At 38.7% G+C, this 26,793-nt stretch overlaps 1 protein-coding gene across 5 annotated transcripts in view; it reads right to left on the bottom strand.

The window, feature by feature from the left end:
• The window catches only part of ARL15 (ARF like GTPase 15), a 225,106-nt gene that overhangs the window by 158,736 nt on the left and 39,577 nt on the right, over positions 1-26,793 (bottom strand). For 4 of the 5 annotated variants that reach the window (XM_088152909.1, XM_088152908.1, XM_088152911.1 and 1 more), the window contains exon 1: positions 10,079-10,539. The exons of the other annotated variant lie outside the window; for it this stretch is intronic. Coding sequence is in view for 3 of the 4 variants with exons in the window: in XM_088152908.1 (XP_088009034.1) it covers positions 10,079-10,090 (12 nt within the window). In the remaining variant the exon portion in view is untranslated. Of the gene's footprint in view, positions 1-10,078; positions 10,540-26,793 lie in introns of those variants that run through there. 5 annotated transcript variants of the gene reach the window in all.

Genomic DNA, 26,793 nt, shown 5'->3' with positions numbered 1-26,793 from the left:
GGAGCACAACCCTGTTGAGACTCATAGTTGGTAGTATCCTAGAATTAGTAGGCTTCTGAATTAACAGCTACTCTGCCTTTTTTGGATTGAGGCTGAGCCTGTTTCTCCCATCCAGGCCTAAGAGCCTTCAGGCACCAAGACAGAACTTTTACTACATCTCCCATTTGGCCTAAAGTGAAGATATACAGCTGGCTATCATCAGCATATTGATGATAACTCACTCTGAACCAACAAATTACCTCTCTCAGCAGCTTCGTGTAGATGTTAAAGAGAATTGGAGAAAAGATCAAGCCTTGAGGAATTCCAAAATGGAGGACTCAAAAGCCTACCCTCACCTCTCTTGCAAGTGCTGACTGAATTAACCTACTCAGGAAGGAATGGAGCCACCTTAATATAGTGTCTCCAACTCCCAACTCTTGCAGGAAGTCCAACGATAGTGGACAGTACTGAAATCCACTGCAAGACGAGGATGGTTGCACTCCCACCATCCATGCCATACACATCATCAATGAGATTGACCAGTGAGATTTCTGTCACATACCCAGCCCTGAATCCAGATTGCCATGGGTCCAGATATTCCAAGTCTTCCATGACTCTCTGTAACAGCAGCCCCACCATTTTCCCACAGTGTTACAAGAATGGGAAGTTGGGCAATAATTATCCATTAACAATTAGATCCAAGGCTGGCCTCTTGAGGAATAAACCACCACCTCTTTCAGAGCTGCTGGAACATCCTCCTCTCTTTAAGTAAGTTGACTACCACTTAGGCCCAAATCTCAATCTTCTCACTGGCCCCTGACCAACTAGATGGTACAGAGGTCCAGTCCACATATGGCAGAACTATCACTACAAATAACCCTACTTCCTCAAGATACACAAAACCTTCCCATTGTAAGATATCGCCTCTTGTCATCTCATTAGATTCCATTCACACAGTTTCCAACTATTACCAAATGTGAACTATTTTATCCAAAACTCTGTATAGGCACAATAGGATGAACACCACTTTCACCGTTATGGCATAGGCTCTCAAATGACAGGAAATGTTTTAAAATTATAGATTTAGAAGGGGGCATTTAAGTCATCAAATCCAACCCATTGCTCAGTTCAAGAATCCAAATTAAATCATGTCACAATATTGGTGCCCTGTGTTCCACATGAATATATCTAGCCAAGCGGAGCCTACCAACTTCTCAGGGTACAGATAGTCCTTGATTAATGACCACAATTGGGGCCAGAATTTAAGTTGCTACGTGATGCGGTCGTTGAGCAAATCATCACGACCAGACCCGATTTTACGGCTTTTGTGGCAGTTGCTAAGTGAATCACGCAATAGTTAAGTGAATCAAGCAGATCCTGTCAGGCCTAGTCCAGTTCCCCATTGATTTTGCTTGGCAGAAGCCAGCTGGGAAGGTTGCAAATGGCGATCATGTGACCCTGGGATGCTGCAACTGTCATAAGTATGAGCTGGTTGCCAAGTGCCTGGATCACGATCACATGACTGTAGGGGTGCTGTGACAGTCGTAACTTTGGGCACCAGTCGTAAGTAGCTTTTTAGTGCCATTGTAACTTCAAACAGTCACCAAACGAATGGTTGTTAAGCAAGGACTACCTGTAACTGGTTTAACAAGCTTTTTCTAAGATTCAGTTGGAATCTGCTTTTCTGTAACTTAAATCCATTTTCCGTGTACTATATTCTAGACTAAGAATGAAAGAGTCTTGATTTTCTTCTATGTGAAATCCTTTCAGATATCTGAAGAATGTTATCTTGTTACCCCTTAGCCATCTTGTCTTAAGGTTAAACAAAACCAACTCCTTCCATCTCTTTTCACAGATCTTAGTTTCTTATTTCCTGATTATCTGTGTTGTCCTTCTCTGAATCTGTTCCAATTTTTCTAAATCCTTAAGTGTGGTACCCCAAAATGTACACAGTACTCAATGTGGAGCTTGACCAACACATATCTGTGTTAGGTTTTTAAAAGTGGCAACATTCACCACTGAGACAGGAATAAAGATAAATATCTGTAAATGTGCATATTTAAGCAATGGGAATGAGGGAGAGAGTTAAACACTTTATTAAAAAGATTAAACTAATAGCAAATTCTCCATAGCTGAAAAATGCACACAGGTATTCTTTATGAAGGCAGTTAAAGGTATCTTTTCTCCCTTAAGCAAGTTGTGATGAAGAATTATGTTTACCTAAACTTGATAGATCCTACATACTACAAAGGCACCTATACCAACAATACTGCTTCTCTCATCACTGCACTCAACAACAGTTAGAAACACACAAGTTCTTGGTGTACTAAGCATTTGTACTGAACAAGCAGCTGTCTTGTCTTGATCACTGATCAATGTTAAAAATGCAAAAATGTTTATCTCTGGATGCTGAAGCATATAGTGCAGTTCGTTCTTAGCATCATCTCCTGACCAGGCACTGTCTAATACAAATGTTATTACTCACTGGAAGAAATTTTCAGAGAGAAAAGTGTCAACCAGCTGGACTTTTTCAGCGGCCTGCAAGGTTTCAACAGAATGATGTGCCAAAGTACCAGGAAACCATTCAAGTCCATTGGGGGTTATCTTAACATAAATGAAAAGTTTTTCCATACTGTACTCTGATCACATCATCCAACCATAGGAAACAAGATTCATTATACTGAATGAATGGAGCTAGACACCAATTGGACCAATCAGTGATTGCTATGGAGGTTATAAAGTCTTGAGGCATTCCTATTAAGCAACCTCCTTCAGTACACTGAAATCTCTCAGAACAGCAAGCCAGGAGGTGCCAATATCATTCTAATGTTGTCCTGAGTAGTTCAGAAAAAGGTGAGTGTACAGCATGCATCTACTTTCAGTTAACATGTTCAAAACATCAGAATTACAAAATAAGACACATTACAAATCTCCTCCCCATTTATCACATGTGGATACTAATCTTGAAAAACATCTACACTGGCTTAGAAGTTACCCAAGATCTACTTTTAGGTATTTCAAGTATATGTTAAGTTTTTGTGTTTTGGTTCTCTCTGTGCTTATGATTCAATTGAGACTTTAAAAATACTTGCATTAATATGAACTGTGAATTGCCCAAGAATTGATATTTAATAAAGAGCAATATATACATTAAAAAAAAAGAGGAATAAGAATTTGGTTCAAGGCATTTTATTTATAATGAAAAGACAACATAGGATGTACATTTAAAACCAAGAGACAACAAAACAATCAATTAAAAAAAAAAAAATAAGATGAGAAAGCTGTGGTTGCTCCTCCTTCTAAAAGCTCCTTTAGGAGCTCTACAGTTCTTCTTTTTGATTTTGTCCTCCCTGTTAATTCCTATCTCTATGTCTGCTGTCTGCTTCCCTTCTCACAAGAGCAACATCTCTTCTAAGAAGTACAAAGTAGGCACAAAGGAGCTGTGCTTCTCCATACTTGCCAACAAGCACAGTAGGAGTGATCCATCATTTCCTGCAAAACAAAGCCAATGCTTTCCATGTCACTATTCACCTCCTAGCAATCTACTAAAAGACTATGTCTGTCTTTCAGGCTACCCCACTCATCATTTCAAATTCTTGGCCCTGGCTATCATTACCTTAAACTGAAATTGCACCACAAAATATATTCAAGATTTTCTAACTGAGCAATTCAAGAGAAAATTAGCAGCAAGCAAAAGGCATCTCTCAGGGAAACTTGGCTCCTGGCTGTGGCTCCTTTTTTTTTTTTTTTAATTGAGGAATACCTGACAAGTTTCTAAGGAAACCCAGGATGTATTTGGAACTGATTTGAAAACTGCTGCTCAGTCTCCTTGATCATAAAATAGCTACATATAGTTTTATAGGCAAACTTATGGCAACAGCTGTGAATCACTAATGCACATATCAGAATTCTTTTAACTATTCAGCTTCTTGCTTAAGAAAGCCACCAATAGTTACACCAAAGAGATTTTGAAACGGCTTTTGAAAAGCAACACTGGACAATTAAACACAGCCTAGGCAACCAATACTTAAAATAAATTGTCCTTCATTACTAGCTGTTTCATTAACATGAGCAGAACTCAATTCTGTGAGGCTGCTATTGCTGAATCCACTATTTAAAAGAGGGGCAAAAGGACATCACCAACATGCAATGCCAAGTATTAATTATCAAGATGACTATACCACTTTTAGTTTGATGGAGAAGTTGATTTTGCAGAAAAAGAGGTCCACAAGAATGCATTCACATTATGGTTTAGCTTATTACATCATCCGAATCTGGAGCATTATTACAAATGTTGGTTAAGTCTGAACCTAGACTCACAGTTAATTTAGGATAAAGCAGCCAATGGTCCCCCAGAAAAAGGAGTGATCACATAAAGGAGTTGCCTCTACAACAGGATCTCTTTTTTTACACTTTTATTATTCTCTCTCTCTCTCTCTCTCTCTCTCTCTCTCTCTCTCTCTCTCTCTCACACACACACACACACACACACACACACACACACACAGGCTTCTTTTGAGAAACAAAGGGGATAATTGAAGGATCAGGGTACCCCTGACTGAACATGGTGATTCAGATTTCAATCAGGTGAATAATTGCTTTGGATGCTTACTTGTGTATCTGATGTTGTTGTTTCTTTTTTATTATTATTATTTTAATTATCTGTGAATTGCCCAGAGTCACTGTTGAGAGATGGGTGGCTATATAAATTGTTAAAATAAACCAATAAATATGCTCCTTTTTGTTGGCTGCAAATTAAATAAAAAACTTAAAATATCAATCAGTGAATGTTTTTTAAGAACAGAGGGTCTTGCCAAAATAGTTACCTTGATTGTTTAGAGGTGAACTGAAAGATTAACCCTAGATTAATTGTTAATGCCAAGTATAATTTAGTGTGTTGCATGAATGCAGCCTAATCAAAGCCAGCACCGGGATGTACAAGCTACTGGTAGCATTTGCTTCCAAATCAGCCATAAAACAGGTAAGCTAATGTCAAATGGCTATCTATACTACAATATAGTCTTGAGCTGAGGTGAGCTCAACTTCTGAAGACATTATGGATACATCCATGTAGTTTTCCTGGCAACAATATAGAAGTGATTTGCCACTGCCTTCTTCCAGGATTTTTCTGTTTTTTTATTTCTCAGTCTATCCTATAAACTTGGTATTCCCTGGAGATCTCCCATTCAAGTATTAAAAAGGTTCTACCCTGCTAAGCTTCAAGCACAGTCATGGTTATCAGATGTGGCACCTGCTAAGACTATCTCAGAACTACTGCAGAAGAAACCAATGGAAGAGATGCAAGTATCTGAGACATATTGGCTTGTGGATGCATAATGACTGAGTGTACAACAACCTAGATTCCATCTTTAATTTTGTACTTTTAGAGTTTTTAGCTGGAAAATGGAAGAACAAATGTGGTTTGAACTAAGCTGTCCTGCATGACAGGGCTAATGGAAGTCACAACACTAATGGTGGAACACAGCAAAACTGCATTTTCTTTAGTGGAAGAAAAAGGAACTCTGATGCAAAACAAACAAACAAATTAAAATGCTAAAAGAAATGAATTGACCAAGTCCATTAGGAAAAGTGATTGCAAAGTGCAAGGAAAGTGACTTGTACGGAAAATTAATCTGTAAAGTGAACGTATTTCCACTGCACAGGGAAGAGATGGTAAATATGTTTTAAAGGATTGTAACAAAAGCCTGTAAAAGCAGAAGTGTGTGACAAAACCTAACTTCATTTTGATTTGTTCCAAAGACGCAATATTCCAAAGGCAGATAAATGTTCTATTTAGCATCATCATTACTGGGGGTGGGGAGCTACTACCTTAGCCCCCACTGAACAGACCTTTCAAAGACAGTGAAGACTGAGCTATTCTGGATAGCCTTTGCTTCTTGCCTGTAATCTTGTCCTGTTAGACTGGACAGAGACTTTTCAAAGAAAGTCCTAAGGACTGGAGTTTGCTATTAGCGGTTGTTAGCCAGATTGATTTAAAACAGTCTCCGAGAACCAGTGGAGCCAGACCCATGGGAGGAAAAAAAAAATCAAAAAAGGACTTGAAAATGCCAGTAGTCATCTTAAACAACGTATCTGGGAGATTGATTGTCAAACCAATTTAAGCAATTTATGCTTAACATATCTAGAATTTATGGATTCTTCTCAAATGGGCCTGCACCATTATCTTATCTCCCTTCAATTCTAATTCTCAAATTTTGCCCGGCTTTCACTTTGGCCAGGTTGGATGCACTACCCTCTGCAGTTCTGTGAGGATGGTAAAAAAAAAACCCATCACGTTTCAGCAGTGCTAATATCCATGTGGAACTGGCTCTGTGGAATCCCTATGCCATTTGTTCCTTTGTTGTTCTCTCTATAGGGAACCAAGGAAGATATATATTTATCCATTTTAAAGAACTACCCTGGTAGAGAGCACAATGTCTATCTGTCACTGCTTCTATCTGACCAGGACCCTGACATATCTTTCCAGGTTGCCCAATTTTGTGCTATCATTTGTTGTATCCATTCTACCTGTGGTTGAGGTTTAGCACAAATTTTGGTGATTGCCACTGCTATTTGTACTACAGTTACTATAATAATGTATTTTATGTAATTTTATTGCATTTTTAAGTTTTATTATTACAGGTCTATATATTTTATTATTGTGCTTTCTGGGCCAAAGGCCGTAATAAAGGAAATGAATAAACTAGTTGTGTTAGACTAATTGTGTGCCATTCATGTAGTTGTCATAGGATTATTGTATTTAGGGACATCATTACTTTAGGAAAGTAACAGGATGCATGGTGTTGTTTACCATGGACATTTTAGTGTATTGTTTATCAGTGATATATTAATGTTTACATTTACCATGGATGTTTCATTGTTTAAACTGTTACCCATGCCATGGATGTTTTAAACGCTGAAAGCCATCATGAGTCAAATGGCAGCATCCAAATTTGAGAAATAAATGAATAAGTAAATAGTTACCTGCAGCTATACATATGTACTAAGAAGCAGGAAGGAGTGATGGGCAACTGGAATGGAGAAAAGATGCCTGCAAGAATAGCAGCACTGGTGTGCTTGTAGCCCAAGTCCTTTTATGAACTTGTCTGGCTACTAAGATCTGCAAAAGGAGGTCCATATGAACTCACTCCTGCTGTCCAAGGCCCTTCTTTGGTGTTCTCCAGAGAAGCCCTTCTCTTTCATCGCTCTTTACCTATGGAATCAACCTTCATAAGAGCTGCACTGGACTCTCATTTGACTCTCGATCTCGCAACATGTAAACACGTTCTTCTGCCATGATTCTAATGTTACTGTATTTAATATTAATTCTAAGTCTTAACGTATTTATTGTTTTAAAAAAGCTAACTTCCTTGTGTATTTATTAGAATAGAGGGATAGTACACAAATAAATACACTTCTAACATTTTCTGTTGTACCTTGGCTTTAATAAGCACAACCACACACAACTTTGCATGGGCATGAGGGGGTGACCAGCCATCAATGCATCGTGTAAATTATACTAAATGACTTCTCAACTCCTAAAGGGTGCAGATACTGAAAATAAGAATGTCAACCGCAAGTGTTGTTTTTGGCTGAGGAATAACAATATATCCAACATCTGCCTCAACAGTTTTATTGTCCTATAAATGTTGTCTGTTACGCAGTAATATGAGTAGAAAATATTCAGTGAATTCTGAAAGGTCCTGTTAGAGAAAACATTGCCAATACTGTCATCAAGAGTTCTGAACATGAATGTGGCTCTCTCCTAGCCTAAAGCCATTTGCTAAGGGAAACAAAAGCAAAAATTCATAATGAAGTTCTAGACTCTGTTCTTCTATAACTTGGCTTGATTTTAGACCTATCAAAACAAACACCTTCCCAAACTAAATATCCAGGCACTTCAAAGAACAGGGATTTCATGTTCTAATCTCCCCTTTCATACAATACTGCCACAAATATAATAAAGAGTTAATTGCATAAGCATATTCTAAAAGGAGATGGAGGGTGATATGAAAGCAGGTACAACTGAAACATTTTCTGATGAAAAAAGCAAATCTGCAGTAATGTCAAAAGTGCACACAATCTGTTTCGAGTTGCATGCAACAGAGAACAAAACTAAGACAAGAGGTCAAACTAGACTAAGCTAAGAGCATTTTGTAAGTTTGTCATGTACAAGAACATATTTCAAAGTCAATTAAACACATTCTGCACACTAGAATACTTTTCCATTACAGTCTGCAGCAGTTAAAAGGTTTAATATTTGCTCCAAGTACATAAAAGGCTAGCTTTACCTGGATACAAATTTCTAGAATATTACTTTAGAAACCTTCAGGCTCCCATGTAGTTATAGCAATACCTGTTCTCAGAACATTCAAGTTCATTACTAGCAGTCCTTTAAGCTATTAAGGAGAAAAGTATCAGGTAGTCTTAATACAGAAAACATTTTTTCCCATCCACACACAGGCTGAACACAATTTACCCTACAAAGGTTTGAAACAAAATTAAAAGATAATCTGTGCTTTTCTAAAAGTGTTGTGCTTTTTTTTAAGAAGCATTCTTGCTTTTTAAACTAATTTAGTTAGAAAGAAATCTATTCAGGTAATACATTGTTCTCTGTGTAAATGCCACATTTATTTTAAAGCATTTTTACTGACAGATCAGTGACACACTTTCTTCCTGCTAATAAGTGCATATTCCATCTCAACACAACTGCAGGAAAATGTAATTTTATTCATTCACATAAATCATTTTACATGAGATTCAGACAATCTAAGAAATCAAATCATGAACTAATCACCAGACTGAGTTTCATCCATGTAGGTTATGCACATGTATGTCATATTAGAAGATATGTTTTTATATGTCCATCTACATTTTATATTTTATATTATATTTTCATCTAGAAAGTATATACAGCTAGCTCTTGATAATGCCACAAATCAAAGCATTGTTTAGACCCTTCTTGACCATTTTTTTGTATTAAGAAAAAAGAAGTAGGAAAAAAAAATCTCAGGAAGGTTATGAATGAAACAGAACAACACCTAGAGCCCTCTAAAACATTGTGAGGAAGACAAGCTAATTGTACAACAGAAGCCTCACCTGAAAGTATCTTCAGTCTGTATCTCTTTCCACACTGCATCAGAAGAATAACTTTTTATGATTTTCCATGATATATAATTTACTTTACAACTGGGCAAACAACCCCCAATCATTAGAGTATACATTTTGAAAGGCAAAAGGGAGGGCAAATTAAAAAGCATAGGAAAAATCCAATATCCTTTTATTATTTTTTTCCCAGGGTCAAATCTGGGACAAAAAGAACATGATTTTTCATGCTTTTTTCAGTGAAAGTACTGAACCACATGTTATCCCTTAGCACTAATCAGGTAGACTGTGGTTTGGCTTATGTGTTTAAAATGTCAATTAAGGAATAGATTAGCGTCAAGTTCTTGTTCCATACATGAAGGCAATTGAGATTTGTAGCTGCCAGGCCTTTCACAAACCCCAAACTCCTCTAACCTTGAAGCAAACAACTGTGATACAATCTCTTTTAACAAATAAGCCAACTCTCATTAAATGCTGCTAGATGTTTTCAGCTGAATATCCAATTACTTAGGTACAGAATTCACACCCATTTCAGTTTAATGCATTCAAGCGTCCCCACAATTTAAGCATTTAGAACCAAGCTAGGTGACCCAGGTCAGGACTTCAGAAGCCTAATAACCCAATGAGTGAGACTGTAGTACACTTTAGGCTTTAATTATTCTTAAAGTCTCTGATTCAGAGCCTGGAGCATTCCATTTTCTAGCCAGGAGTTTAGACAAGCACAACTGGGAAAGTTTCTTCTCTATTACCCTTGTCAACATCACAGAGAAAAGATGATTTCCGAGTTCCAAAAATCAACACCCAAGTTCCATCTAGTTTGAAAGAACAAGCAAGCAAGCCTACATACTGGGGGACTTTGAGGACAGGCGCACAACCAAGCAGAAAATAGGTACGTATAAATGATGGATTTAGGAGCATGCAGGGTTGAAAATGGGGTCGCCCTAAATTAGAAGCAGGAGGAAGATCTTGCATTCACTTTGCACCGAGTACTTACCAGATAATCCATGAACTGGGTAACAACTAGAATTGGGCGTTAGGGGGTGACAAGAGCAGCCTGCTTCACACCCAGGCTGCAACCGTCTGAAGACCGACCCAAAGTCCCCGTGCTGGCGAGCTCTGCCGTCTCACCGCCTGCAGGATGGCAGGAATCGCAAATCCCCAGGCGCTTCCGAACCAGGGAGCTGCTCTCGCGGGGAAGGCTGCTGGGGAGCTGGCTGCTCTCGGGAGTCGGGCTCTGCCTCGCTGGCTGGACGAGCGAGGGATCGGCGGGGTTGTCGCCTCGCGCTGTGCCTCTGCCCGCCGAAGCCCCGTGCGCTGCTCTCGCCGCCGCCGCCGCCAAGCGCCCTCCCGCAGCCAGACGGAAGGGGCGGCTGAGCGGCAGGACAGAGAGCAGGCACACGCTCGCCACCCGCTGCAGCGCCCCAGGTTTCAGGAACAGGGAGCTTTCCCCGGGAACGTCACCGTCAGCTGATCGCCCACGTGAGAGGGCGAGCGAAGGCTCTTAAAGGGACCGGGCGCATTTCCCCTCCCCGCCTTGTTACGTTACGGGGCGAAAGCCCGGGAAGAGGGAACCAAGGCGGGCCGGCGCTGAAGTGCAAGCCGGGGCTCGCGTTAGCGGGCGGAGGTTTGCAAGATGCAGGGAGAGGAGGAAATGAGTGAAGGGACTGCAAGGAGACGGGAGCGGCGTTAGGGCAGAGAGATTGATTTAACATCCGGAAAACTGTAGCCAGGTCAGCGGTGTCCTAAGGCAGTCGGGGGACCTGCAAGGGGACCCATAAGCACTGGCTCCTGCACTGCTGAAACACCAGCCTTTCTGTCGAAAATCAGCAAGCCGTGCCCCTCCGTGGCCCGGCTGTGCTCAGCTTTTCGGGAAGGGGCGCCCTCGATCTGTGCTTGGCTCCGATTCCCGGGCTCAGCATCCTTGTTCTTTGCACGGCGGGACCGAAGCACGGACGAGGGCCTGCCTGGCGCTTCCGTGCAGCACCAGGTGCTCCAAAGCGTTTGGAAATCTACCGGGAGAGCCTCTTCTCTTCTACTCAGAAAGCTGAGAGCAGGCAGAGAAGGCACCATAAACCAATCAGGGCTCCTTCCAGCAAATCAACAGAGTGCAAAAACTATCCTCCAATGATAGCCGTGGCCCATGAACTGTGGCAATGCCCCTCATTCCTGATCCGTATACAAGGGGGAACAATAAAGTGGTAGGCCCTCATCCCTCCTTTGGTATTTGCAATATCTACCTTCATCTGGTGTAATCTTCCTGACCATCATGACATCTTCTTTCTGCATATAAACACCCTGTAAAGCTTGAGGATGGCATTTAAAAAAACAAACAAACCTATATTTACAGCTGCCCATTAAGCAAATGATCTCACTGTCAGCCCCACAATGTAGACCAGAGCAAGGAATAAACTCCACGGAAGACTAGAACTGCTTTTATTAAGACAGACTACAGTATCAGAATCCTGCAAGTCTGATTATGTGTCCCCCTTCTCATATGCTTATGTGAATTAGGGGGTGTCTGAGAAGTTTACGCATACCTTCTACATGATTTGGGCTCCTTGTTGCTTTGATAACAGACCTCTATCGGTCAAGGTCATCCTCTTTACTCTCTACACTCATGGCCAGCCATAAAAAGCAAGATAAATGGTAATCATATAAATAATTTGAGACCCATCCCAGTTTTGAAGTCAGACATTTTTCCCAACATCTGTAGCCATGGTCAAGTTCACTGGTAAGGCTGCCTAGGCAATCGACTTCTTGTTGTTGTTCAGTCGCTAGCAATCGACTAAAACGTGCCAAAATCAGAAACAGGTTAAAAGAGGAGTTCCCTTGAATAGGAAAATAACTTGGAACTTCAGTGTTGCAGCCAAAGCAGGAGAAAATCAGTTTGCATACTTAAGGAGCATAACATCATGAGAACACAACAATGTAGCACTGATGCCAAGTTGGTGTCAATACTATCTGTAGAAAGGGTGTATGAATTTGGTCTAAAATAAGACTCCATGAATTCAAATTGAGATGTTTGGGCTGTGCAGCATTAGTACCCAGATGAAGAAGAAAGAGCCTAGAGCAAAGTCCTATAGTACTGAACACAACACTTCCCTCAAGTCTGATGAAAAGCCTATATTAGGAATGCCTTACTGTGGATTTGGAACAAATATAAGGTAAGACTGTTTCCTAATGTACTTTTGTGGTTGTCACCTCAGGAAGCATTTACTAGAAGAGAAAATATGGGAGAAATGAAGTGGTTAAAATATAAAGATTTATTAGATTTTGAGGAGGGTGAACCAAGTTTTAAAACAAGAGAACAGTTCGAATCAGAAGGTTTTATATGTCATTGGTTTACTCATATGCAATTGTTTGAACGTTTTAATTGGATAAAAAGAACTATACATTTGTTAATGAAACATCTTACTTTGAGACTCAACTTTGTATAAATGATGAACATGTTATTGCTAAAATGTATAAGATGTTGATACAGATGAACCTAGAAGATGAACAAGTCAAGGAATGTATGATTAAATGGGCTAAAAACTTTGGATACAATATCATGTTGGAACAATGGGAAAATATGTGGAACAAAGATTTGAAATTTACGTTGAATTATAATTTAAAAGAAAATTTTTATAAAATGATGTATCGCCGGTATGTAACTCCTGATAAGTTATCAAAAATGTATACTGGTATAACAAATGTTTGTTGGAAATGTCCACAGGGTGAAGGAACCTTTTATCATCGTTGGTGGACCTTTGAAAAGGCTAAAAAATTTTGGGACCAGATATGTATTGCTATTCAAAAGATTCTTAAAGTGAGTATTCAGAAAAAACCAGAATTGTTCCTACTGGGTTTGATGGAGAAAGGACTGGAGAAACAATATGGAACTTTGCTCCTACATTTGACCACAGCTGCAAGATTGTTATACGCGCAAAGATGGAAGGACTCACAAATACCACAGTGGAAGAATGGATTATCAAATTAATGGACTTGGCTCAAATGGCGAAGTTAACAGCTTTAATAAGAGATAATACTGTTTCTAAATTTGTCTCCTCATGGCAACCCTTCCTAGATTATGTGCTTGGGTTGGGAAAAAATGAAGCTTTGATTATGGGATTTAATTATTAGATGGTTTGTGTTGATAGAAATAACGTGAATTTGGATTAATTAGTGGTAAGAGATTAACCTTTTTTTAATTTGTACTTATATCTGTATTGGAGATAGTCGGAAGTCACTTTCTGTTTCATCTTTCTACCTGTTTTCACTATTTTAGTTTTTGTCTTTTTCTTTTAGTTCTATTTTCTTTCTTTTCTATACTTTCTGATTTGTATTTTAACGGTACTTTTTATATATTTTAATAAAAGTTTTAATTAAAAAAAAGTCTGATGAAAAGCCATGAATATACACTTGTTCAGTATGACTGTTCAATTAGCTCTGTGGCCCTCTAATGGTAGTGTAGTCCAGCCCATATTTTGGATCTTTACTAGAATTTTGTAGACTAATATGTTGAATGTTTTGCTGAAATCAAGGTATGCTATGTCTACCAAGTTCCATGGTCAGCTAAACTGACCATTCTACCAAAAAGAAGATCAGATTGGTTTGACATGACTTATTCTTGATAAAACCATGTTGGCTCCTGCCAAGCCATGCATTCATTTGCAAATGCTCACAAACCAATTTCTTAATAATCTGTTCCACAGCTTTGCCTGGTATCAGCATCAAGTTGACAAGTCTATGGTTTCCCAGGTCCTCTCCCCCCCCCACTTTTTTTTTTTTGACAGTAGAAACAGTATTTTCCCTTTTCCAGTCCTCCAGCACTATGCCCATCCTCCATGATTTCTCAAACATCACAGAAATAATATGATGCTAAAATGGAAACAATGGAAAATATGTATCCTGAACAATGGTATTTCCCTTTCTCAAGCCTTGAGTCAACATGTTGATCAACATGTTGTTGCAGATAGACACCCAATCTAAAACAGCTACTTTTTATCAATAACAAAGCACATCACAAATATACAGGATACAGGATGCATCACAAATATACAGGATACAGGAACAAAACCCTGCAACAGACATGTTTAGCGTAGCCTACACGTGAACCCAGCACTGTATGGTCAGTTTATGGCTCAACATCAACATCTCATTGCAAATCTAGAAAACTGGATTAAGTAAATAACGGTTTCATTAAAAAAATATGTTGGGTAATCACAGTCAATGTTATCTGCTATTGCAGAGATTCCTGGACCTGCTCATTTTGTAATTTGATATATCCTACCATTTGTCAACAATAGCTTACTATTCTGGGACTGGGTTTGCAATATCATACTTATCAATGGTTAATAGAAAGAGTTCATGATGACATAACTGAACTAAAATTTATCAGTGTTAAGCTCTACATTCTTAGATTTCAATAAGCCCAAAGATTTTTCATCTCACGCTTAATCTCTCATTGGTACAGATAGCTTTGTTGATCCCTCAATGGTACAGATAACACATCCAATAATTATTCTTGTCTTTACTTTCAGTATTTACGATGCCAAGAAAACTACATGGATGTATCTGTGTAAGTTACCAAGAATTGAACAAGACTTGGAGACAACTTTATTTTTTTTACTGGGTATAATTCTTCCCCCACCTCCATTCTACCCATCAGTCCACCAAACATTGTTAGACATATACTCTCAATCAGAATGACACTTAATACATCAGGTTAAAATAGGCTATAGGCCTCAGAATCATATGCAATAGTAAGTCAATCTTCAAGTGATGCCACAAGATTCTTTTTGTTCTTTCCAGCCCAACAGAAGGTTAGAAAAAAAATATATAAAGGACTTGGGACTCTGTCCAAAACTCTTCAAAAACTTAACTGGGACCAAACTTGGTGTTATGAGGAGAAGCTGGGGAAAAAAAGATCAGGCTTGAAAATGAATCAAATCAAGCCATGGGTTGCAGAGAAAAAAAATCCCTAAAATTTTCTCCAATGGATCTGTATGGAGCTACAGTTAGACAGTAGCTTAAAATGTTGGTAGCTGCTCCATTCTAGCCCCCACTTCTTCCTCCCATGCCCCAGAGAAGATCATATATACAGGCAGTCCTTGACTTATGATCATTCATTAAATGACCATTTCCAAGTTACAACAGTACTGAAAAAAATGACTTACAACCGATCCTCACACTTCTGACTGTCACAGCAACCCTGTGTTCACATGATCAAAATGCAGATGCTTGGCAACCAGCATGTATTTATGACAGTTGCAGTGTCCTGGGGTCACACAATCACCATTTGCAACCTTCCCAGGGGGCTTCCAACAAGCAAAGTCAATGGGGGTAGCCGGATTCACTTAATGACCACATGATTTGCTTAACAATCATGGTGATTCACTTAACAGCCACAGCAAAAAAGTTTGTAAAATCAGGTGAGACTCACTTAACGACCGCATCGCTTAGTGACAGAAGTTCCAATCCCAATTGTGGTGGTAAGTCAAGGACTACCTGTAGACTGTTCCATCTTTCTCAGTGCACACATACATATAAGCATGCAGACAAAATACAAGAGGAAAGCAGAAATGCACCTATGCATAGGTGCGACATGTTATATTAGGAAATAAGAGTTCATATTTCATTAGCAAGTAATAGGAAAGGGGCACATGATTTGCATAAATGTGGTCCCAGTTTCATTTCCCATTACCACCCAGTAAGAGGATCTCTCAGTTGCTTGAAATCATGAACAGCTTCAGTCAGTCATTGTAAAACAGCATTGGAATTGTGGGGCAGTTAATCTTCCATCTATCAGGTACTCAATTTCATATAAGATAGTGACCTCAGATATGATTTTGGTGGCACCCTTAATATTCCTTACACTTATTCCCATGTTGGACAGCAAGGATCAATTTGCAAAATAAAAGTATCAAGGAAGAATGAATGAACTGAGAGGAAAAAGAAGACTGAGAAAGTTGTGATTAGATGGAATTAATGAGAACCTCCAAAAAAGGTGAGAAGTTTTAGGAATAAAAGGCAATGTCTGAAGCACTATAGCAACATGATAGAAGCAAGGATGCTTTATATGGATAAAAGGGTATGAAGAGGTAGAGTAAATTAGTATTGGTATAAACTAGCTTTAGCTAGACTTCTTTTTCTTTTATGATTCTTAAAGAATCTCATGAGTTTCAGGGTGCTGATTTTGTTGATGAAATGTCCTGAGTCTCTGATGTGGGCTGGAGTCTGTCCAACGTGGGTCTGTAGAAGGGTGGCCAGATGTTTGGATAATTCATATGTCGGGGAGCCAATGGCGCTTACGATGGGTCTGAGTGAGATCGAATCTTTGAACTTGAAACTCAACCCCATGGACAAACTGGTCAGCTTTGACATGGTCTCCCTGTTCACCAAGGTACCAGTGAGGGACACCCTGGCACTCATCAAACAGATCTTCCCAGAAGACATCACAGCTTTATTTCAGCACTGCCTAACAACCAGTTACTTCCAATGGGATAATGAGTTCTATGAACAGATGGATGGCGTCGCCATGGGAAGCTCCCTGAGCCCAGTCGTAGCAAATTTTTACATGGAACACTTTGAAAAACGGGCTTTAGAAACCGCACCCGTTACCCCAACAGTCTGGTTCCGGTTTGTGGATGACACCTTCGCAATTTGGAGTCAGGATGAAGAAGAACTAGAGAAGTTCCTGAACCACCTAAACAGCATCCACCCCAATATACAATTCACCATGGAAAAAGAAATGGACGGCAAACTTCCATTTCTAGACATGTTGGTCATACACAAACCAGACCTCAAATAAGGACACAAAGTTTACAGAAAACCCACACACACAGACCGGTACTTATACAAAAACTCCAACCACCACCCACGTCAGAAAAGAGGCATCATCAAAACCCTGATGGATCGGGCCAATCAGATCTGCGAAACCCAATTCCTAAACTCTGAACTTAACCACCTTAATTGGGTCCTACAAGCAAATGGCTACTCCAAGAATGAAATAAAAAGAGCCATCAAACCAAGAAAACAAGATGCGACTGAAGAAGAAAAACAGCCACCCACCAACAAAGTATTTCTGCCCTACATCAAAGGGGTCACAGACCGCATGGGAAACCTGATGGAAAAACACAATTTCCAAACAATCTTCAGACCCACCAGAAAAATACAACAAGTGCTAAAATCAGCAAAAGACAAAAGGGATCCCCTCACCGCCACAGGAGTATACCGCATACCATGCAGCTGCGGGCAAGTATACATCGGGACCACAAAACGCAGCATCCAGACCAGGATAAAAGAACATGACAGACACTGCAGACTACAGCAACCAGAAAAATCTGCAGTAGCTGAACATGCTCTCAAGCACACTGGACACAAAATCCTATTTGAAAACACAGAGATACTGGACAACACCAACAACCACTATACCAGGCTATACCGGGAAGCCATTGAGATTCACAGCTTCACCAGCGCAGCTTCAATAAAAAAGAGGAGAGTCTAAAAATCAACAAAACCTGGCTACCAATCCTGAAAAATACAGCCTGCAAAAGGTCAACGAACTCAGCTCAACCACCAGGACATGTGAGCAGCTCACACAATGAACTTGCTAATCACCCCCAGCAGCCACTCGTTAACAACTCAATAGAAGAAAAAACCCTGCCTAATCCCCAGGAAGATATACACGTATTCTTACACCAAAACAAGCAGCCACTCGTTAACCCAAACCACCACCCCCACACACCCCTAACTCCTCCACCACACACCCCCAATCCCCCCCCTCAGATCTCTATAAATACCCACAAAAGGGTCACCTCATGCTGGGCACAGAGAGAACTGCTCCTGTCTGTGCTCCTGCTCTCTGAAGATGCTGGTCACAGATGCTGGCGAAACGTTAGGAAACAAAACTTCCAGAACACGGCCACACAGCCCGGAAGACCCACACCAGCCATCTATTATCATTTGTTGAATTTCAGCAAAACAGTCTCACCAAATTTTGTGGTGTGTCAGGATGGACACTGCTAGCTTCATTAGATAATGGGAGGAGGGGGCATACTTTAAGATTTAAACCTTTTTGTATTTGCCCCTTCAAATATTAATGTTTCAGTACTGGAATGCTCTAGTTGCAATATCTATTTATCTATCCTCATTAATTCTCTCTATATGACAAAATGCATACTTGTATATTTAGTCCACATTTATTCAGTACCCCTTCATTTATGATCCCATCTCTTCCTATTTTATAATACAGACTTCTTAAATCTCCCATTCCCACTGCATTCCACTTACTTTTATATTTCTCCTAGAATACCCAACTCTCATTTTCATTATCTAACAAAGTGGGTAAAAGTGCATTCTTCCACAACAGTGGGGTTTTTTTCTTATTTCAACAAACATTCCTTGCAACAGACCATAGTTTATACCCTATCTTTCTATCAACATTTGTACATCTTAAAACTTTTCCAACTATTATTCTATTTTTAGGCAACAAATTCATCTACTTGCTCTTCTTTTGCCATGTATGACTAATTTGCAATTATTGGCTGCATTTCCCCTCTCCAGTCCAACTATTTTGGTCTCTGATTTGTTAATTTTGAAATCCATACTCCTCATATCATACAAGCCAACATTAGCTGTAAATCAGTTGGATACTCAGCCAACAGTGCTGCATCATTGGCACACAAATGAACAAGTACTTTCATGTTCACAAACAATATTCCTCTTAAATCTCCATAAAAATTTCTTATACATTTTATCCATAAATGCATTATGCAGCCAAGGAGGCATTAAATGTCCTTGTCTTACTCTGTGCTCAGTACTGAATCATTTGCTAAGCATTATTTTCACAAATGCTTTACTTCCATCATGTATCACTCTTACTTCATTCACAACCAAACCAAACAGGAGAATGTGAATTGACTCTACAGCACTACTGAATTATAACATGTTCATCATACCAACAGCCATGTGTCCATTTCAAAAGACTTAAGCAGATTGAGCTGTACCAAAATGTAGTAATGTTATTTTTGTTCACAGTTCGTAACAGAAACTTATTTACTAATTTCCTACATTTCTGTCTACATTTTTGTTTCAGAGATTTAAAAATAGTTTTTGAATATAAGTAGCAACATATCTATTACATTAGTATATTCTCTTTCTACCAAAGTGCTCAAAGGGGCATCCACTGCTTTCTTCACATACACACTTAACCCCATATTTGGCAAAGCATTCCATAACTCAAGCCCATATAATTTATCATGTGATTTCTCTAAGTTGACATATATACAACAAACCTTATATTCATATGTTTCTCCATGACTTGCTGAAGTGGAAAATCTGGTCTTTCTACTCTCTCCATCATATAAAGTTGCACTATACTTCCCAGATTTTGCATTTTCTCATCTCTTCTACACTTTCAATAATAATTCTTCCAAAAAGCTTTCCAGGCACACTTAACAAATTCATCTCCCTGTAGTATGGCATTCACTAATGCTACCTTTCCCTTTATGTAGGGGAATAGTAACAGCACTCTTTCAGCCCTCAGGCAGAGATACACATAAAATATAGAAATTATATAGCCACTTAATAGGCAATCATAGCCATATATTCATATTTTTCCAGTTACACCATCTACACCTGTAGCCTTACAATTTTTCAACACTCTCACTTTATAGTTTCTTTTTCAACTTTTTTTTGGGGGGGGGGATTAACATTTATAGAATTCATTTTAGTTCCAGTCTTCAGCATATTACCATCATTTCCATACATATTTTTAAAATACTCCTTCTAGCAGTTTAATTCTTGGACTCTTTAATTGTTGGAATTCTACCCAGTTTTTAAATCTAATCCCATCCACTTTTCAGTTCTGTCCTGCTCAATTTAGGCAACCATATCCCCAGTTCAGTTCAGCAACTCCCACCTACCACACTACCCTAGACGTGAAAATGTTTTCTTCACTTAGGGTCTGACTCTCTGGCAGATTATCCATAATGAACCTGAGCAATTGTTAAAACCAGCAAGGGGAAATTTTATGGGGTACTTATAATTTGCCATGCATACAGGAAAGAATTTTCATCTGTATCAATCTTATATCGTAGAATGCTCTCAGTACAAATCTGACTGCCCCACATTCTCTTGGCATTTTAATTTGGCCTATTCAAATATGGAATTGTAGTTTAAATGTTGTTTTAATGTTTTATTGCAGTTTTATAGTTTTTTTCTGCTATCTTTGAGTTCCTGGACTTTTATACAAACATGTTACATAAATGTTATTAATAATGCTTTGTTTTGCTAAGCAGCCCTGGGAACCTGGCTGAAGGACAATATAAAATAAATAAATGAAACAATGGGGTGACACTGTAATATATGGGTGTTTACAATAGGTTTACAATATCTTGCTGTATTCAGTTATAGTATGTCAAAGTTTGAAGAAAATAAAAATGTAAAAATAGTCGAAAAAATTATGGTAATAGTTTGATTATAAACAAAGCTTGCTATAGTGCTGCACTTAAATCTTCAGTGTATCTATAGAAGCAACTTGACAGGTACACAACACAGCTATTACTTAAAGAAGTTGAAATTTGTTAGAAGTATAAATAACACTGATCTTTTAATATATAAAAATACAGATTATTCCACAAGGTGAAATAAGTCACCTTATATAAATTCTCACCTGATGCACTGTCTTCAATGTGACTACTTTGTTTCTAAACTGGGGATCATGGCTGGAATGAATTTGTTTCAATTGCTTTGGAAATCTTTAATCCCAGATAGGCAGGACTGAGCATTTCTACTGAATAGTATACCTGGGAGATACGTTTCAGGGATGCTGCCTCAATTTAAATTCCCCCTTCCAAAAGTTAAGTTAGCTGAGTTTGTATACCATCCTTTGGGGAAAGGGAGGGAAAGGGTGTGTCAAAAAGGAGAAAACAGTGGAAAAGAGGAAGCTGGAAAACATTTTATTTTCCAACCATTCTCCTCCCTGTTCCCATTTCCTGAAGTGATTGTTTGACCTTTACCAACAGAATAACAGCAGGAAATATAAAAACAAAACAGGGTTCAATGAGCAGAGACCAAAATGTAAGAAGGGCCCAGCTCAAGGATACAGAAAATCCGACCATTGTGCCACAGGAGAACCATCTCACAGGAGAATCTCTGTGTCATCTTGGTCTTAAGAAAGAGAATGGGCTGCCTGCAGTCTTTCTTGCTGCCATTTTCACACTTCCGTGAGTACAAAATGCACCCAAGACTGTATCACACCTGCTTTGGACTTCTAAAACATGAACCTCTTTAGGGGATGATAACCAGAAATAATTTCCTCTATATAACACTTAAATTAATCAGCTTATATGCACATAATACACAGCTCTAATTTCTAACCTGTTTACTCAGAAAATATACAGCTGATCTAAGGGGTTGTTTTTCTAGAGCAAGAGGCTTGAAACTGGCTTAGAGAAGATACAACATGTCAAAGCTGCTAAAATGCCTTCTTTGTAAAAGAAGAAGCACACACATAAAAATGCAGCAGATTTCTGTTTTTACCCACATAACATTTGAAGTGGATTTGCCCTTTTTGCTTTGTCTGCATACCACAAAAACATATGACTTAGAGGAAATGGTTGATTCCTATACCTTTTCCTGCATTGTATATTGGGGGGGGGGGGAAGTATCCCATTTAGCAGAATGATTCTACTATAATACATGAAGCAGTCCTAAAATATTCTGAATAAACACTCAGGGTTAAGAGACTTGCAGAGCTGCTGGTTATTTGGTTTGTCTCTTATTTCCACATCTTTGCTAAGTGTAATAAGTAAATTCCCCAAACTGCTCAAACAGCTTTTTATTGGAATAAGAAATATCTCTAATGCATCGTTTTTACCACATTTATTTTATATTGGGTTTTCTTGATAAGAGATTAGAGAATGGAATGCGTACTATAAATCATCATTTCAATTTTATGCTCCAGTAAATATACATTAGCTGTTTTTTTCTCAGCAATAAAATTGATCATCCTAGAAACAATTCATGATATATTACATAAAGTGAATATTTTGCTGACTAAACCAGCCTTGGTGAACAGCATATGGCCCCAAAGAAAATGCCATCTTACAATGTATTCACTCAGTGTAACCATGGAATTATTGTCCAATAATCAAAAGGGGGGTTATAATGGTCTAACATCATTGTTGTTGTTGTTTAGTCGTTAAGTCGTGTCCGACTCTTCGTGACCCCATGAACCATATTGCGCCAGGCCTTCCTGTCCTTCACTGCCTCCCTGAGTTTGCTCAGTTTCATGCTCATTGCTTCAGTGATGCTATCTAACCATCTCATCCTCTGCCGTCCTCTTCTCCTTTTGCCTTCAATCTTTCCCAGCATCAGGGTCTTCTCCAAAGAGATCTCTCTTCGCATTAGGTGACCAAAATATCTGAGCTTGAGCTTCATTATCGATCCTTCCAATGAGCAATCAGGGTTGATTTCCTTTAAGATTGACTGGTTTGACCTCCTAGCAGTCCAGGGGACTCTCAAGAGTCTTCTCCAGCACCACAGTTCAAAGGCATCAATTCTTCGGCGCTCGGCCTTTTTTATGGTCCAGCTCTCACAGCCATACATTACTACTGGAAAAACCATAGCTTTGACTATGCGGATCTTTGTCGGCAAGGTGACGTCTCTGCTTTTTAATATGCTATCTAGGCTTGCCATAGCTTTCCTCCCAAGGAGCAAGCGTCTTTTAATTTCATGGCTGCTGTCTCCGTCTGCGGTGATCTTGGAGCCCAAATAAATGAAGTCTGTTACTGCTTCCATTTCTACCCCTTCTATTTGCCAGGAATTGATGGGTCCAGATGCCATGATCTTAGTTTTTTAATGTTGAGTTTCAAGCCAGCTTTTGCACTCTCCTCTTTCACCCTCATCAAGAGGCTCTTTAGTTCTTCTTCACTTTCTGCCATTAGGGTGGTATCGTCCGCATATCTGAGGTTGTTGATGATTCTCCCTGCAATCTTAATTCCGGCTTGTGATTCTTCCATCCTGGCATTTCTCATGATCTAACATCATAGCTACAATCAAAAAGGTATTAAGAAGAATTAATTTCTTCTCTCCCTAATTTATCTTACTTCCTGTGCCCTTCACCATCTACTGTGTATCATGCCACTGGATCAGGTATTCTGAGGGCTTGGAGTGAAGTCTTAGAAGTAAACAGTTGTCATTTCAGTTTCTTTATGACAGGTTTCACATATCATGCCAAATTAGAAATTTGACAGTCAGCTATATTGACTAATATATAAGTGATTGTGTCCAAACATTATTAACTAGGTTATGGATTATCACAAACTATAATAACTCGGTTCACACATCACTATATCCCCGAATCAGGCAACCCACATTATGGCTTAGCATAATGTATGAACCCAGCTTTTTTTTTAATAAAAAATGAAGCTGTGCAAATACAGACCCCTTGCCTGGACTTGACAGATGGAGAGAGAAAAGAAACATATTAGCTGCTTTGAATGTGGCTGCTCCCCCTCTGAAGGAACACCTGGAGAAGTCAGGAGCATGTCTTCATCCAGTAATGCAAGTAGAGCTTTAGTTATTCAGAGTCCTTTTACCATCTTGGGCTGATATGCCAATTACAGCCTTTTAACGCAGGGATAACTTTGTGACAGACTTTGGTAACCTCAAAGATCACATAAAATTGCAATGTTTTTAAAATACATTATATTTTGATTGATGATTATGTGCCATCAAGTCAGTGTTGATTTTTAGCAACCACATAGATAGATATTATCCGTGACAATCTGGTCTTTCAGGTCTTTCAATGGTGCACCCATCGCCACTGTAACTGAGCCCATCCACCTTTTCTCTTTCCTTCCTTCCCTTTCCTTGTCCTTTTCTCTTTCCTTCCACCTTTCCCAGCATTAGAGCCTTTTCTAGAGAGCTAGGTCTTTGCATAATGTGACTGAAGTAGGATAATTTGAGCCTGGTTATTTGTGTTTTGACTGTCTGTGGTATTCTCAGGAGTCTTCTCCAAGGCCAAAGTTCAAAAGCATCAACACTCTTCCTATCCTGCTTCTTCAACGTCCAACTTTTACTTCCATAGAATGTCACAGAGAATACCATGGTGAAGGGATCAAAAACTAAATTGGCAATATTTAAATTGGCAATGTTAACTTCATAGCTTTAGAGCATTCGCAGTTCTCTATAGCCAAGCTTCAATACTAACAGCATTTAGTGAAATTGCAAGAGGAAGCAACTGACCACCGATGAGCTAGCTCAGATAATAGGGAAAACTCCTCCTGAAGAGACTAAGTCTGAGGCCTGATAAAGAGGGAGGACACAGAACAAGGGTCTGCAGGGACTGACAAGGTATAAGAGTTAGGGGCAACTCCTTTAAATTAATGTAAGCAAACAAGGGCGGGGAATAATGTATTCTGTTCAAGTTTCTTTGACTGGCTGTAAAACTCATCTTCATTATAATGGTACTGCCTTTTTAAAAATACTATAAAAGGCTGTGGTTTTGTCTCCAAGGGTGTGCCACCCTGCTCTCTCTTGGTGCATGGTGTGAGCACCCAGACTTTTGCTTGGCCAAATAAAACGCTGCTTAGAGAAGTTCCTGATTGAAGTCTTTTATTTTGTGCTGCTGATTGTGCTTGTGCTTGTGCTACCCAAGTTTTCTGGGTAGCCGTGAACCTTACAATGGCTTGCAGTATTCTGTTCTTTGTAGGTATACATATCACAGCATATGAATATCTTTTCCAAGGCCTTCATGAATACTCTACCATGTGCTAGTCTGTGGCATATTTCTTGACTGCTTGTTCGTTTATAGTTGATGGTTGATCCTGAAAGACAGAAGCTATCCACCACTTCAATATCTTCATTGTCAATTCTAAGGCTGGTTGTTCTACCTATTGTCATTAGTTTGGTCTTCTTTATATTTAATTTTAGTCCCATTTTTTCAATTATGGTCCTTGACTTTTATTATTAGAGTTTGCAGATCCTTTGCATTTTCAGCTATCAAGGTAGTGTCATCAGCATAGTTATCGATGTTTCTTCTTCCGATTTTAAAACCTTGCTCATCTTCTTCCAATCCAGCTTCCCTTAATTCAATTCATTATATAGGGTGAACAAATAAGGGGAGAATATACATCCTTGTCACACTCCTTTGCCAACTTGGAGCCAGTCTGTTTTGCCATGTTCTGTCTGTACTGTGGCTTCCTGACCTATATATAAGTTTCTCATGAGGACAATGAGATGTTCTGGGATTCCCATTTTTCTGAACACTTTTCTGAACACTTTCCACAGCTTGATGTGATCAATACAGTCAGAAGTTTTTCTATAATCAATGAAATGATGACTTCTCTTTGGTATTCTTTAGCTTTCTCAATTATCCAATGTGCATCAGAAATAATGTCTCATGTTCCTTGGCCTTTTCTAAAATCAGCTTGAACATCTGGCATCTTTTTTTCCATGCAGGGCTCTAATTTGAGTTGGATGATCCCAAGCATTATTTTGCCGGCATGTGAAATTAAGGATATTGTATGATAGTTTGTGCACTCTCAACATTATATTACAGATTTCAAATCCTGCTTTGGGATTATTTTAGTATATATCCCAAGATCCACTTCTGGATTAAAATAGTGTTCATAAAATAAAACAGAACTATAACTTTTAAATAAAATAAATTAATAACCTCCAGTCTTATCTGGATTATTACAATTTAACCCTTGTACTATAACCCTTGAAAAATAGTATTTAGTAAAAGGCAATGATGTGGATAATATAATATGCAAAATAAATAATACATGGATAGTTGAGAAATTAAGAATAAAATAATGGATATGCAGAGATAATAAAGAACTGTAAATACTATACAGCTTGTCTTATGGCAGAACATCACAGCAAGAGAGTAAATGCACAATCTCCACATGATTTTTTAAACATTTACATTAACAATTATTTTTTCAAAAAGTAAAAGAATGAAATAAATCTTGAGGTACAGGAAATTGGATCATTATTCATTCACATCTTGGATGATATCCTAGAAATACATAATCCAACATGTATCAAGTCATGATTTATGGCTTAGTGTTATATATGAACCAGCTACTATGACTTTGTCAACAACCAAATTATGGCCAGCACAATGGATCAATCTAGAAATGGAATGAAATTTATGAGCATGAACTGTCTAAGAAAAATCAGTCCTGCTCCTTGAACAGGACAACTTTCAACCCTATCTAATTTTTACAATTCTCATGTTACAATTCTTCTTTAATGAAATCTGGCTTGCTATTTCTTCTTTTCTGATTACTACTTAATGTTATATCCAATATGTATTTTCTAGTGTTTCCCAGTAGATTGGTTTACATATCATGCTAAAATATGGTTTATTTTAATGTGCTGAACACACCACAGTGATTGTATTCACTCATAATTGTAAAAGGTAAACCACAATTTATAAATCACAGTGGTTAGAGTCACAGATTAAGATAAAGTCTCCTTCAAGATGAGCTCCACACCTGGTGATTTCATGGATATAGCGACATCATCTGAGATGCTTTTCAGTTTCTCAAGCTAGCCTATAATCCTGATTCATTCATTCATTCATTCATTCATTCATTCATTCATTCATTCATTCATTCATTCAATTTGTATGTCCACCCATCTCAAATAAGTGACTCTGGACAGTGAATAATCATAAAATCAATTAAAAACTGAATTACAATCACAATA

The sequence above is a fragment of the Python bivittatus genome, unplaced genomic scaffold (assembly GCF_059951505.1).
Source record: "Python bivittatus isolate LINGU-HERP-01145 unplaced genomic scaffold, Pbiv_v1 ctg000570_np1212, whole genome shotgun sequence".
In the NCBI taxonomy this organism is placed as follows: domain Eukaryota; kingdom Metazoa; phylum Chordata; class Lepidosauria; order Squamata; family Pythonidae; genus Python; species Python bivittatus.
The sequence above is the reverse complement of the archived record's forward strand: the minus strand, read 5'-3'. Positions and strand labels throughout refer to the sequence as shown.